The 14,508-nt window shown below is 42.5% G+C and overlaps 3 protein-coding genes across 3 annotated transcripts in view; 1 reads left to right on the forward strand and 2 right to left on the reverse strand.

Moving 5' to 3' along the window:
• Positions 1–188: 188 nt before the first annotated feature.
• LOC121698684 (C-C chemokine receptor type 7) lies at positions 189–1,462 on the reverse strand. Its single transcript, XM_042080988.1, has one exon. It carries the CDS (start codon positions 1,254–1,256, stop codon positions 207–209), a length of 1,050 nt encoding a protein of 349 aa, XP_041936922.1. The 5' UTR covers positions 1,257–1,462; the 3' UTR covers positions 189–206.
• A 328-nt stretch (positions 1,463–1,790) lies between these two features.
• cplane1 (ciliogenesis and planar polarity effector 1) overlaps positions 1,791–14,508 on the forward strand; it is a 75,628-nt gene continuing 62,910 nt past the window's right edge. Inside the window, 7 exon segments of the mRNA XM_042081643.1 lie at positions 1,791–1,912; positions 2,425–2,633; positions 2,721–2,856; positions 2,943–3,062; positions 3,278–3,510; positions 3,953–4,059; positions 5,245–5,401. Coding sequence (XP_041937577.1) covers positions 2,553–2,633; positions 2,721–2,856; positions 2,943–3,062; positions 3,278–3,510; positions 3,953–4,059; positions 5,245–5,401 — 834 coding nt within the window. The 5' untranslated portion in view covers positions 1,791–1,912; positions 2,425–2,552.
• On the reverse strand, positions 6,789–9,685 carry LOC121698366 (pepsin A-like). Its single transcript, XM_042080399.1, has 9 exons — positions 9,630–9,685; positions 9,345–9,492; positions 9,114–9,231; positions 8,841–8,959; positions 8,419–8,612; positions 7,967–8,083; positions 7,647–7,770; positions 7,305–7,403; positions 6,789–7,172 (listed from the first exon to the last, which is right to left on the reverse strand). The coding sequence occupies exons 1-9, from the start codon at positions 9,683–9,685 to the stop codon at positions 7,035–7,037; spliced, it is 1,113 nt and encodes a 370-aa protein (XP_041936333.1). The 3' UTR covers positions 6,789–7,034.

Below are 14,508 nucleotides of genomic sequence, written 5' to 3' on the forward strand. Positions count from 1 at the left end.
GGGAGGACACATTCTTCCTCTATGAAATCAAATTGTAATGGAAAAAAAAACATGCACAATATCTCTGTTTTACAGGCAAAGAATTTCGCTCATGAAGATGCCAAGAAATACATATATAAATAAATATATATACATGATTTATTACATTTTATTATTTATACATGATTATTTTTGCCCAATAGGCTGTTCTAGTTGTTTCCATCTCACTATCTACAGGTACAGGTGAGTTTTTTCACCCCGTACAAGAAGATGTAGGGGATGATGCTGGTGTAGGACGCCGCGATGTAGCTTGCCACCTCCACCACCACCACCGACGTCTTCACGTTGCTGGTGATGCGGAGAAGAAGGTGTGTGAGCCAACACACCAGGAAGACAGAGGCCACCGCCACCACACTCTTAGCGGCTCGCACCTGGCCACTAGACCCACTGCTGCCGCCTTTGGCTGGTGCTTTGGGTGCTACCACTACCCGTGGTTGCTGCTGGACAGGGCTTTCATGGGCGCCAGTGTAAATGGTGGATGGAGCTGGAGGTGGCTGAGCGTTGGAGTCCTCTGGTGCTTGGCCTGGGCCAGACGAATCTGGGGCTCCTTGTTGTGGCTTGTCTGCCACCGCTGCTCCACCGGCTCCAGTTCCTTTAATGCGCCGCTGATTCTGCAGAAGGGTGGCCACAATCTGGATGCTCGCAAAGACGATGCCACCAATAGGAATGGCGTTTGCCAAACTCAGGTACAGGATCTCGTAGACTTGGTGCGCCATGGGAGAGGGAAAGTCATCCACGCAGTCTATCTCCTCGTCTCTTTCATCCACCGAGACAAAGATGAGATGGGGTATGCTGAAGACGATAGCCACCGTCCAGCTTCCACCTAACAGGGCAGCAACCAGACGCAGGTTATCCAGGCGGATCGGGGCCCCTCCGCGCTTCAGGGAGCCCACCAGCTTCTGGTTCCAGAACACGCTGATGAAGAGGGTGGAGAAGATGCTGCTCGTCTCCGACAGGTCAGCGCAGAAGCGGAAGATTCGGCAGTAGGTCAGACCCAAGAACCAGCTTCTAGCAAAGTCAGCTATGGTATCGGGTAGATCTACCATGTAGTTGGTGATGAGGTTGGACACGGCAAGATTGAGAAGGAGGACATCGTTAGTCTTCAGCTGTGATTTAAATCCTGGTAATGACCTGAACATTAGCCAGTTGTTCCCCACTATGCCCAGTAAGCACATGATAGCTCTGGCGAAGGACTCGACCCACGCATCTGCATCCATTCTTCAGCGTGATGGGTTACACTTCCCAGACAAAAGCCCAGTAAAAAATAAATCATGAAGTCTTTCCAACAGACAAAGTCACCCCCAGAGGTCATGCTATATAGCCTTCAGTTTTCTACATAATTTAACACGAAACCACACCCAGCAAGGAGAAAGCCACCCCTGAGGATCATTGGCAGGGTGCAAAAGGTGGGGGAAATTTAGAATTTCAAGGGCGCTGTGCTGTAGGCCTAAGGGTCTCTCATAAAATGTAATGATCATGATCAACAAACCCTTCCAGGTCCCTGGACAAGGGATCATTTCAAGGAAATATTTTATGAAATTAAAATACATTTTAATAAATAAATTATTAATGTAATGGTGAAATGTATTAATTTCAATGTCTTATATTCTATCCTTACACAATTGTTGGAAATGAGCACTCTTAGAGACAGGTTAGGTAGTTAGGTAGGCATCCCCATCCATCAGCTGAAGAAAAAAAAAGTCAGCACACTGTCCCAGTTGAGTTACCAGGCAACCCTGTAGCTTCCCCGCGAAGGAAGCACACCAGCATAGAATCTGCTTTCCGAGTACCCGGAAGCGGAGGGAGATTCGAAATGTTCAGTGTTATGGTTGTGCTCACAGACAAAACTGATGGTTCACAACAAATGTTCGTGGTAAGTGATATGGTGCTGTTTGTGGATTTTTTTTAAACAATATCGCAATTCTAAATGTTTTCCTGCAGATTAGCATTGTGGAGAAAGGTTTACGTTAGCTAACGTAACGTTAACGATTCAATTATCACAGGACCATTTCCAAACATATGCTACCCGGTCTGTCAGATGGTCTGTTTGCTTTGCATGCTAAAAATAACACCGGGGACTAAAATATTTATCGTATTTGGTACTCTCAATACCGATATTTATCTATAGACACTTCTACATATCTCCAACTTTGTTGTAGTAAGGGCAAACTATTATGTCGGACAGCTAGCCATCCAGGCTAACTGATGGTTTTAACGTTAGCAAAAGATTACACGTTTGATAACGTTACCGTTGCTTTTACTATGCTCACATAATTGAGTTAACTAGCTAATGGTCATCACCTCAGTTAGTTATCCAGCCATGTATTCAGGCATAAAGGAACGCTAAATGATTAAACTTGAATTAAAGTATACATCACTGTCTAGGTCTCCCCAAATGGACAAAACATTGGCTAGCATTCGTAAACACTTTTGGAGACTGTTGTCCTGAATGGATACTGTAATAAAACGAGGTGAAGGGGAGAGTCAAAATTTTTCTAATAGAGGAACTGGACATGGAGCTGAAGCTGGAAGTGGTGCTTTCATCCAGCATCAAAGGGAAGAAGCCATGGCCGCGCTTCTGCTGGTTAGGAATGGTAAGATTGCTTATTTTACTTAATAACCAAGAGTATCGTTACTAGTATTAAGACGAGTCATTGAGAGGTGTTATCGTTTCCTTGCAGGAGAAGGAGAATGTCTTCCTTTTAGATGACAACCGCATCAACGAGGTCAACCTGGTGACCGGACGTACTAAGAAAAAGAATCCAAAACTGCAATCTGTGCTCCCCAGTGTGGTGCTAATGACCACCTCGCCAAATGGTTAGTAGATTAACTCTAGCCGTAGCCTCCCACATTGATTCAGACGTGGTTTGTATAAGCCTAAGTTGTCCTTATTACTCTGGCAGGTATGTGGTTGGCAGGGGTGCTTACTTCTGGAGATCTGTTTCTGTGGAGTAAAGACACAGACTTATTCAAGACAAGCGCTCCAGTGCCAGATGTGATTCATCAGTTGACTGCAGTCAAAGGTGTGTGTGTGTGTGTGTGTGTGTGTGTCTCCACACAGTATGTTTGTATATGTTTTACTGTTGCTTTGGAGCATCGCAATTCATGTTGTACAGGTCTATCCCCTTTGGTGGCTTTGCTTTGGGAACAAGTTAAAGCATGTAAAACATCATAGATAGAATCAAGATTGAAGACACAAACTCTGTGTGTGTGTTTGTCTTTTTGTTTGTTTGTGTAGAGAATGGAGTACCCCTCATTCTGCAGGTTTCAGGGGATGGCCATCGAGTGCTTCTGCTGGCCCTCTCGGGACAGGTGCTTCTGTGGGAGTGTATGTCTCCCCTGGAGCTCAGCGCGGTTCGTGGGGCCACAGTCAGTGGACGCTGGAGTCAGGTCCACGCCCCGTCTAACGCAGCTTTCCCGTCTGTCGCTGATAAGGAAGCAATCTGCCACAGTTTGTTCATCCAGAGTCAGGTAATAAACACAGTAGCCAATCAGATTATACAGGGGTACTAGAAATGTTGTGAAGCCCTTACAAACAAATTGTCTAGTTTGTAGTGTTTCGATGTGTAGTCACATCTTCATCAGAGTCATCGAAACGTTAGTCAAAGTCAAAGTTAATGATGTTTTGCACCTTTTAGTAAATGATAAAGAAAATTAAGAAGACATCTGAGCTGCACCGGCGTCCCTCTCCTTCTCTCTAAAGTGTCTGTCCTGGCCTGGTTGCATCGGATTGTCGCTAAACGACATAAGCAGAGAACCTTCCTTTGTCTACTGTCTAGTTATTTATATTTATATTTATATTTATATTTATTTATTAACATGAATATTGAACATTACATGACCATTGTGTCATTGTATGTGCCAGATAAATTTGTACGGAGATGTCTGTGATGTTTGTTGTGTCCCTGGCCAGGTTCTTGGAGATGTTTGCTTGATTGCCTTCGTGTTCTGCGTTGGAGAGCAGCTGAGCATCACCTTCCTGAAGCTTCAGTGGGATGAAGGAGTGGATAGAAAGCTCAGGTAGGCAGTGATAGGCTCAGGTGTTGTCAGTGAGTTTCAGAGAGCAGGGGTCACTAATAGGCGGACTGGATCTGGACCTTGATGCGACCCGCACCCATAATCTCAATTATTTCGCTGATCATTTCAAATCAGAAATGTTCTGGTATAACAATAACAGCATTAACTTCAGTAGCTTTAGGAACCATCATCTCGCTTGCTGCTACTCAGCCAATCAAATCTGTGCATTCTGGTAAAGTTGGGTCAGTGAGTGAAGTTGCGATGGTGAAGAGACTCACTGACAGCCTGACAGGGAAAGCGAAAGAGGAGAGGAGATGAGACGAGAAACAGTCAGATGAATAAGTTGAGTATTTCAAATCATGGCTTGCTTAAAGAGGAGAAAGCTGAACAGCGAGAACAGGGCTGTTAATAATGATTGAACTGACCCTTACATGTTTTCAGACCCTCATATGTTCTGAGACCGTAGCGATTATTAAAAGCGCCTATGTGAAAAACCACTATTAGACAAAGCACAAATCTTTTGAGCAAGCATAGGCTACTTATTCAACAGTGAGCTGAGGGCACAGAACATTTATGATTTAAGAGGGCAAAATTATACACCCACCAGAATTTTAACAGTCAACACATTAATTTACTGTCCAACAATGTACTGTGCTGATTGTTGTTGGAGAGGTTTGAGGAACCAGCTACGGAATATCCCTCCTCTTGTCTCAGCCCAAGTCCAATTTTACCTTAAGATCTTAATACTCTTTTTTTTTATTCCTAATTCTCCTCATTTAAAATGTTGCCTTCCGATGCTACTTATTTGATTTCACTGTTGACTAAATTAAACATTAATGCAACTAGGCTCTGGACGTTTGCTTGAGGAAATTTTCCGTAACGTATCCCTGCTGAAGTTTAATTGAATACCCCTGGGCTATAGGGAGGACTGGTTATAATTTCATTGCCTCAGAACCATGCAAATATTTTAATATGTGTATGGAACATTATACTCTTGTGTGAACTGAGTGTGGTGGTTTTGGTGTGTTCAAGGCAAGTCTGTTAATTTGCTAGTTTTATGTTAAAGGTCCTTATCACTGTATTAAGTCCATATTGTTAAAAGTCATTACTGCTTTTCATTTAAGCAACTTGCATTGTTTTTTTCTCTTATTTGCTAGTTTCTGACGTAGAATTTTGCTTGATTCTCAGTCCTGTGGGATATGACGTACTCTGGGTGACAAAGACGTACCCCCTGGGCCAGCTAGCCACTCCCTGTTGCCCTGTGAAGTCCCGGGGAGCACTGGTGTCATCGCTCTCTCCTGATGGTCTGCTGCTGGCCATTATCATCAACCAGAAGGACCCCAGGGTAAGCTACCTTCAGTATATGCTTAAGTACTTGCTGTTAAGGTACACCAGAAATGTAGGACACTGTGAAGATGGACAAAGTGTGCCATCATCCTTTCCCTTTAATTTCTGTCTCTATCGCCGTATATGTTGTCAGATTTGATATTGTTGATTAGTTGTTGTCTTGGAGATCAAGGCCTCTTGCCCATCCTCATGCTGGTTTGGAGTTTTATTCCATAGCACCCCTCACTGCAGGGGAGTGGGAATTTGTCACTAGTCACACAGCTACGTAAGGGATAATAAGTCCCAACAGGGTGAACAGGACGGTCTTGTTTCATCCTGAAGGGACTTATTTTCCATTATTCCACTGCTTGGTTGAATTTCCCATTATCCTACGTAATTTAGAACGACCATTAACCGTATGTTATTTGGACACCTATGAAGTAGATCCATTTTTTTGGCTGTATCACACTTGTATATTAATTCGCTGAACTCGTTGTGAAGTTTATATGAACTGTCACGTTGCATCCGAGCTGTAAAATGCAGACGTTCAGAACATAGTAACATTGTAGAATATGACGGAGGTGGCTTTTAGCTAGATGGATGACAGCAGGCTAAGTAAAATAGCGATGTTTCAAAGCTAAAGTTCATCAGAATCTTCTGATACGCCCGCTTGACAACGGGAGAGATAGAACTAACGACTGGCCTTTGGCCGTAGCAACCATCCATTTAGGACTAGTAACGGCACAATTGTCCTGCAAGTTGAGAAATTAGTTGATATGTGCCGTAAGAAAGTAGTTCTACAAACAAGACAGTTTTAGCGATTAAAATGTTTAAATTGTAACAGGAAATGAGCACAACGCAAGTGGAAACAGTGGAATAAGCGGGATAATGGACTCCACGGTGGTCTGTTCACAGAAAGGAATGCACTTACGAGGTTTAAACGGCCCTCCGCTTCGCATCCCATTGCAAGAAGTCACCGGACTACTTGCGGAGTGATATGAAAGGAGTGAATTAGAAGCACAAAACTAATTTTCCTTGACAGCGGTCTGTTATACTTAGCAATGGTCTGTTATCGAGGAATAGCAGACCACCGAACGTTGGGAAGGCCCATTCCAGTGAATGAAGCATTCTGCAGCATTAGAGCTGTGTAATAAAGTTCTATAACCCATTGAAAGGCTGATGGAATTATTGAATGGATGAGGCTAGAACTTCTGCCTTCTCAGTTCAATAGTAGGAGAAAACACTATTTTAAGGTAGTTTGACTTGGACTTGGGACATGGACACAAGACCTGCCTCCTTATTAAGATTTTTAGCAAACTATTGTCCAGCTTCTGTCCCAGACTTACTGTCTACTTCTTTAGACACTCAAAACAAACAACAGTTGTCAGTTAGCCACTTGACTGCAAAGATGTGTGGTATGTGCATCACAAAGTAAGACCAAACTGTTATGCTTTAATTGCTTTTAATCAGCACCGTTTTTTCTCAGTTTACATATATGTATGTATTTACATGAATGTAAATAGCCAAGATGTTCTTTCAGCATGAGACACTATTACTTTCTATATATACTTTCATTAGGCAGCAAATGTTGTTAAAACGTCATTACAGCTGCAAGTGATCATATTGTTCTGTCACAAGCAAAAATTAACATTTTACACAGCCTGGGCCAGACCAACCATGTTGGAGCCCATGTCAAAGATGGTGTAGTACTCCCTAATGAAGACATCGCCCAGGATCCAGAGGCTGTCTCCACTTCCGCTAAATCCAGTGCTGCAGCCGTAGTAGTTGGACTGCAGAGAATGAGATTCAGAAAATGTCAAACATTCACCTTGCCACAGTATTTCCTACAGCCCTTTATACAACCTAGCAGCCATAGTGTAGAACGTTTTTAGTGTTACGTCTGTTCTAAAAGCAGCGCTTACCTGACGGACGTAGGCAGATGCAGGGAGGGGGAAGGCATTTCCATTAATGTTGAAAGTAATGTCAGGCATGTTCCCGATGTTGCCGCATTGAACCGAGGCCTGTGACCAGACAGAAGTATTTACTTAAGCGAATAAAAGCATTTTCGGTTGGGTGAAAATTTAAAGCTAGAGGAATGTTTTTGAATGTTGAATTGTGATGAATATGTATGCATAACACCAATAGCTTGTAAGCTTTGTAGGGCAACTGTTGTAAAGCTTTTTAACAGCTTTTTAATTTTTATTATTTATTCACATTTATACACGATAACTTAGAATAGTGCTTCAGCTCTTGGTTATACTTACACCACCGACTGCGTTGTTCATGTTTGAAATGTCACTGGTGGGTCCAACGAGCATAGAAGTGCCAGTGTCCACAATTGCCTGACATCCACCATTGCAAGCAACAGTTTGACCATTGATGGTCACACTGCAATCAGAAAAACTCTGATTAATACCCACTGCAATACACAACAATACTACAACATCATTTATATATTAATTCCAACTGTTTTGAGGCTCATTTATGTGAACATGTTGGCCCCTAAAAAGTTACTTCTCGCTGCTTTGTGTAAGCAGGGGTTGCATTACATATATATTTATTACCCATACATTTATTAGTGTACCTGTCAACAGTGATCTGCCAGTAGGTCTCAGAGGACAGGGGAATCCAGGCAACGCTGCCGGTGAAGTGGTTGGGATCATAACCACCGAAGGTAACTTCACTTCCGGATTCTGAGTTGCTGTGCGGAAATGTAAATGTCATAACATCAGCTACTTTCATAACATCAGCTACTTTCAAGAAACGCACTGACAAAGGTTCGAACATCTGTCACAGAGATCCAGGCCTGTATTGAAACTGATGATTATGCTGCGTTTCAGTTGTCTGAACTCTGGGTAGTCTGAGTTTGAAGGAACTGACGAGTCGGAATATTCAGGGAGTTCTGTTTACAACTCAAAGAAATGTCTCGGAAAATTACTTGCGAGTACAAATGGAATGCACCATTAGCACGAGGAGTCCCCTGCTGTTTTCAGGCTTGTAGGGTTTTAGTTTTGGTTAGAGGTTTGTTGTTGGTACCTGCTCAGGTAAACGGAGAAGTAGTTCTGCACCAGGCCCTGCTGGACCATGTTGTAGAAAACGGGCTGAGCTCCGGAGGCAGCCAGGCTTTGGTAGGCCAGGCCCAGGATACCATCAGCCTGCATCTGAGCCATGAAGGGAGCCTCAGTCTGGCTCAGTCCAAAGATCTGGTTGGGCACCTGGATACCTCCAACCTAGCAAGGACAAATTACAGGAAGCTTTTGTGATGTTTTAGATGGTTGGAGAGTTTGGGTAATTTCAACTTTTTGAGTCGTTTACCTCTCAGTAGTTGTCAAACTCTCGCAGTTCTTAGATGAAATTGCAAATATTTCTTAATTTCTTGCTGAATATTTTGTTTATATGCTGTATGTTGTTTTGTAACACTGTAACACAGGATTGTAGTCATTTTTCACAACACTCACAGCAACGGTGTCATAGCCCAGGAATCCAGTCATACTGCCAGTTCCATATTGGATCTGCAGGGATTGTCCAGAATTCTTGAAGGTAGAGGACTGGCTGGGGTTGAATTTCTGATGGTTGTCTAAAAGAGAACAATTATTTGGTTAATTGAAACACGTCATTACTATGTTTGTTGTTGATGGTTAACTTCAAACTGCATTTGATTTTCATCTTTACACAATTTCTGGTTTACTATTTCATTAATCAGTATATAGCTGAGTGAACTCTATACATACTGCAGGCAGTGCTGCTGCAGTACACAGAGGGCACCCAGAGGTTGGACGAGCCACTGTCAAAAATCACTCTGAAGGATTGAGGGGGGGTTCCAATGGAGATCACACCGTAGTAGGCCAGCTGTGTGGGAGAACATGGCAAATGTGAGGTTTCCAGTCTGTTCAGACCCAATAACAGCAATTCCTATTAATTGGAAATGGTGAACTGTTGTTCAGATGAGATTGTTGACTTACATCAGCGTCGTTGGTCATCTGCTCGTTGCCCACAGCGTAGCTGCCGAACTTGGCAAAGGGCCTGTAGGGGTACTTCTTGCTGTACTCCTCCCACAGGCCCTGCTCCTCCAGCTTCTCCCTGGCGGTCTTCCCCTTGTTCAGAGGGATCCTTGGAAAGAGAAAGAGAGACCCAAATCTCAACACGGAGCCATGCATCAGCCTTTCTAGTTTGTTGTAGCTTTCTGTACTGCTAGGCAGTTAGAGGTCTTTGGGCACAACACTTGGGGAAAGAACAAAGTTACTGACCTGACCATGCACTCGGAGAGTGCCAGCACGGCACACAGGATAATGGCAGCCTTCATGATTGTTGTTCTGCTCAAAACCTTCACCTGGAGCTGAGTGAAGCATCGGTAGAACCTGTCCCTTTTTATATGCGTGGCCCTCAGTTCAGTTTGCTTTTTTAATCAGTCTGATAAAGCAACCTGACCTCATATCATGCGTCTGATAGCAAATGGAACATATATGATGTGTGTCCTTTGACAATGTCAGCGATTTCATTGTTTTTTTTTTGTTTCTTACTTTTCAGGAGAGAATAAGTCATCATTGTGTGTTGCTGTTGTGTTGTATGTTAAGAGTTTAATTTAAGTATTATTTAAGAGTATGATTTGACAGTGTGCAGGAATTCTTCAACTTTCATTCTTTTTTCTTTTTTTTCCTTCAAATTAATTGTGATGGTAGATGGTCAACGCCAGAAAACTCACTGGCTACACAGGCTATGCACTGTGTAGTTCTTTGGTCTGGACCAGAAAATAGAGTGTGAGATTGCCACAAGACACCATAGAATTGGCAAAAGACACGTTGCATGCGTTCAAGCTTTTATTGGTGCAAACTAGCATTTGCTTTGTTGTAGCATTTTTGTTTAGTTAACTTGACTCCTTATATCTGTTGTAACACAACGGCTGATGTCACTATTCTTTCCTTTCATGATATCAGTCAGCCATTATGATTTTCCGTTATTTGTCCGCCACTGAATTGCCTTTGTTTGACTATTAAACGTGATTGCCAAATGTTTTCTTAAGGGACCCTTTTGGTACGTCTACATACAACTTTTTGTTGAGAGCTTGTGGGCTTTTTGTTAAGACCTCTGAAGAACATTTGGACATACTAGAGTTTGTGGACAAAATATAGGGGGTCTGAAAATGGGAAATATTCATTTATTTAAGGAATTTGGAACAATTAGTGGGCTTGATCAAACCCACAGTATGGCGAAGCAATTGTTCTTCTTAAGTGTACTTGTTATTCTTTTCCATCGTTTTTTGGCACCGCTTCTGCTCCTAGAGCATTTGAGCTATCGACACGGCTCCAACTCTACAAATTCAGGCCCGAACCGGTGTATCCTGCTTGTATAAATGTTGTGACTACCCCTTGTTCTTTTTTTGCCATTGAAATGAATGGCGGAATGTTGACCCATTATGACATCACAGTTCTAACTGCCAGACTCGGCCTCCGGCCTTGTGGCTACGGCCGAACAACACCCGTGGGAATATCCATGACCAATCCAACTGTCTAAATAATACACACAACAGAAGGTTATGACATCATTTCCACGCATTGTGGACTGATAATAATAACCTACAATATAATTGTTTATATTACATTACGGTAGACACTATGAATGCTAAAGTTATTGATTTCTCTTACACATTCGCTAAAACAAGGTTACAAGTGATTAAATAATACTTATAAAAGATCATGACATTGTTTTCAAGTGATTTCTATTCAAGAACAATACTTTTAACTAAACAATTAATGGCATTTCTATCAGAAGAAAAGAATAGCGGCTAACCCCTTATAGCATCCATTTCGCAAATGAGGAATACTGTAAACACTGGTTGCTTAGCAACATCGCACAGCACTAAGCATGCAATATCGATGCACAGCAATTACCGTAGCAACTACCATAGCAAATGCATTTTTTTCCATAGAAAGCACCATATTTACCCTAGCAACACCCTAGCAACCATCCTAATTACCCTAGCAACAACCTAGCAACTACCACTATAATGTGACACTAGCAACCACCATAGGAACCGCTTTATGTGTTTTGGCTTATTGGATGTTGCGTTAATGCAGATAACTTTTGATCAGTGTGCCCTATTTTCAAAAATGAGGTACTGTTGCAATCCTTTTGGCGAACTGCACCTGATCAAGCCCACTCTTGCAGTTCTTAGTTTTTTATTACCGTCATGTATAAACAATAAACATATCAGGTTGCAAATTCAGCCAGACTATGAGGGTGGTGGACCCTCTGGATTAATAGTGTACTTTCTGAGCGACCATATGATTAAAAAAAAAGATTATTGACTTGTGAGAGGGTTAGGTGCCTTGCTCAAGGGCACTTCAGCCGTGCCCACTGGTCGGGGTTTGAACCAGCAACCCTCCGGTTACAGGTCCGAAGTGCTAACCAGTAGGCCACGGCTGCCCCAACTAGCAGTTCTCATTGACTCATAAAGGTTATCAACAATTAATCTGTCCATGATAACATTTTTCTATCTCTTTAAACCCTCAAACACAAGTCAATGTCAAACAAGTAATGTAAATGTCTTGAGTTACTAATTAGGAACAGCTTAGATAAAGATATCAGGAAAGGGAAAGGATCTAGACAAGGTTTGTTGAATGTTGATAGTCCATGAGCCAGAGGCCCATTTTGGGCTGATCGGTGCAAACTGAGGGCACAAAACTTTATTGTTATTTTCTGATACAGTAGCTATATGTCTCTAACACAAAAATGCATGATGGACATCTGAGACTCACAGCTGAAGCTTAGTAAAGCACTCAATATACAGGTAGTGTATGAATATCAGGAAAAGGAAAAGGGACCTTTTTGTATTGTTTTCCTAAAATATTCAAGGTCTTCCCAGTAAAAAAAAAATGTCTGAATGATCACAAACCTGTACATCTTTCAGCATTGTCGTAGGCACTAATACACCCCTATACCATTATACGTGCTCGCATTTGAACCGTGTAGTATTTGCAAGTTGGATGGTCCCTTTCCTCTTTAAAGTCTAGAATCTAGAATTTTCTCCGACAGAAACTCAGGCGTAGATTTACAGGGTCTCGGCCATTTGTGCGTGTCTACACTGCCGGAACGGACACATAAAAAGACGATTTTCAAGAACTTCTACAGAGCTGAAACAAAAAATACCCCTAAAAAATCCTACAGTGGTGATATGGAAAGGAGGTATGAGAGGAAGACAACAAGCTCATTTTTAAGGAGTCACATCCTTATCATAAGAATATCATATGACAGTGTTGTAGTCAACTCACTATGCCTCGAGTCAGAGTCCAGGTTCGAGTCCCTAGTGTCCGAGTTGAGTCCCTATTGATCAAGCCGAGTCCAAGTCCAGCACTAAAGTAAGCATACATGTCGTTCCATTTTTCCCCATTGCAGATGAAATCCTTAAAAGCAAAACGGTTAATCTTCTGTCTCCAAGCAGGGGTGCCATCACTTGTGTGAAAGTAGTATTGCCAAATTTCTTGCCAAACCCAATGTGTTGTATTTATTATATCGGAGAGAATACCATACCATACCATAGCCTATAGGCCTACTCATAATAAATGAGCAATCCACATCCCAATCACACAGGCCATTAAGTCACATTATGCTGTTACTGACTGCTGACAATTGTAGGCTACTCTGTAGGCAGTGTTGTAGAAGTTCATAGCCTACGTCACAAGAGCTAGGTGGACGTTGGAGTAGGCCTATTTTGTAAGAGGTAGTGTGGATCATAAAAAGGCCTCCCCCGGGCATATTTTTTTTTTAAATTCTGGCTGTTAAATAGCCTACACAATTTTAGCACAGTTTGGGAGGGACAGAAATACCTAACAAAGCAGGGCCCGTCTTGGGAGCTTCTTTCTGACTCCGGTGACGTGAATATTGGCTACCTGCAACTGCATAATGTTATCTCTTTACTGACACTATGGAGACATATTTCACGTCAACAATGGAGATGAAAACTAGCTTTCGGTTAACGGAGATGCAGATCATCTGCAATTAATATCTTTGCACAACAGGGCACATTCTACGTTAATTTCAGTGAGATGAGTGAAATAAATGTTTTGTTTTTTTTAAGCTGCCATCGCCATAGGCTATATTTGCTATGATATTGCCTTGCCTTGAATTTCCCCTGGGGATCAATAAAGTATTGCCTTGCCTTGACAGATATTGCCTTGCCTTGAATTTCCCCTGGGGATCAATAAAGTATCTATCTATCTATCTATCTATCTATCTATATTCACCTGTTAGAAATAGAACAAGTTGCTATTTCCTTTTTTTTTTCGTGCAGTGGATTAGGCTATCAAATCGCTTGTTTGAACAGTAACAGTAATCCACTTCATTCCTGGCCTACCCACGAGAGGTTCAGTTTGTCAGTTTCACTTGCGCAGACACATACATTGACATTCTACATGGACACTCTACTAGGCTACAATTTAATGTTATGCCTCTATGACACCAAAATTAAGAAGTATGCTATATCTTGATCGGGGAAACTTTTAGTTTATTTTTCCTTCGATCCGATAATAGCCTGCTGCCAATTAACAGACAGAAGCACGGCAGGACTCTCGCCAGATGAATTTCGTTCCGCCTAGCTCCACTCATCCATCTGGGATCGATCCATTGGAGTGGTGCTTCAGAAGGCTGGGCCTTATTAAAAAATCCTTGCATAAGATTGGATAAGCCACTTGTCCGTCATCTATTGACGTGCTACTTCAGCCACTCACACCGAAGCCAACCCGTGACGCTGAGAACAGTCTCACAGTCGCTTCTACGCTACGTCACATCTATGAAACTTCCGCCCTGCGTCCTGATTGGCTCTACCATACAATCTCGTGCCGAAATCACTCTCAACGGAACCGATCCCAGATGGATGTGAGTGGAGCTAGGCAGAGCTAGGCGGAACGAAATTCATCTGGCGAGAGTCAGGTTACGGCAGGGCACGCCCCAAATAAAAATGAGTGAACCTCGCTTCTCGCATCACCAAGTCACGATGATCAGCTATTGGTGCGGTCCAGCAGCAGTGTCTGATGTTTAGCCTAGGCTGAGTGTAATCTTAGGTAATGTCATGTCATGTATGAGAACTAGTATTGCCTGGCAATACTACATTGAAATGGCGGTGGCCATGTC

The sequence above is a fragment of the Alosa sapidissima genome, chromosome 23, assembly GCF_018492685.1.
Source record: "Alosa sapidissima isolate fAloSap1 chromosome 23, fAloSap1.pri, whole genome shotgun sequence".
Classification (NCBI taxonomy): Eukaryota; Metazoa; Chordata; class Actinopteri; order Clupeiformes; family Clupeidae; genus Alosa; species Alosa sapidissima.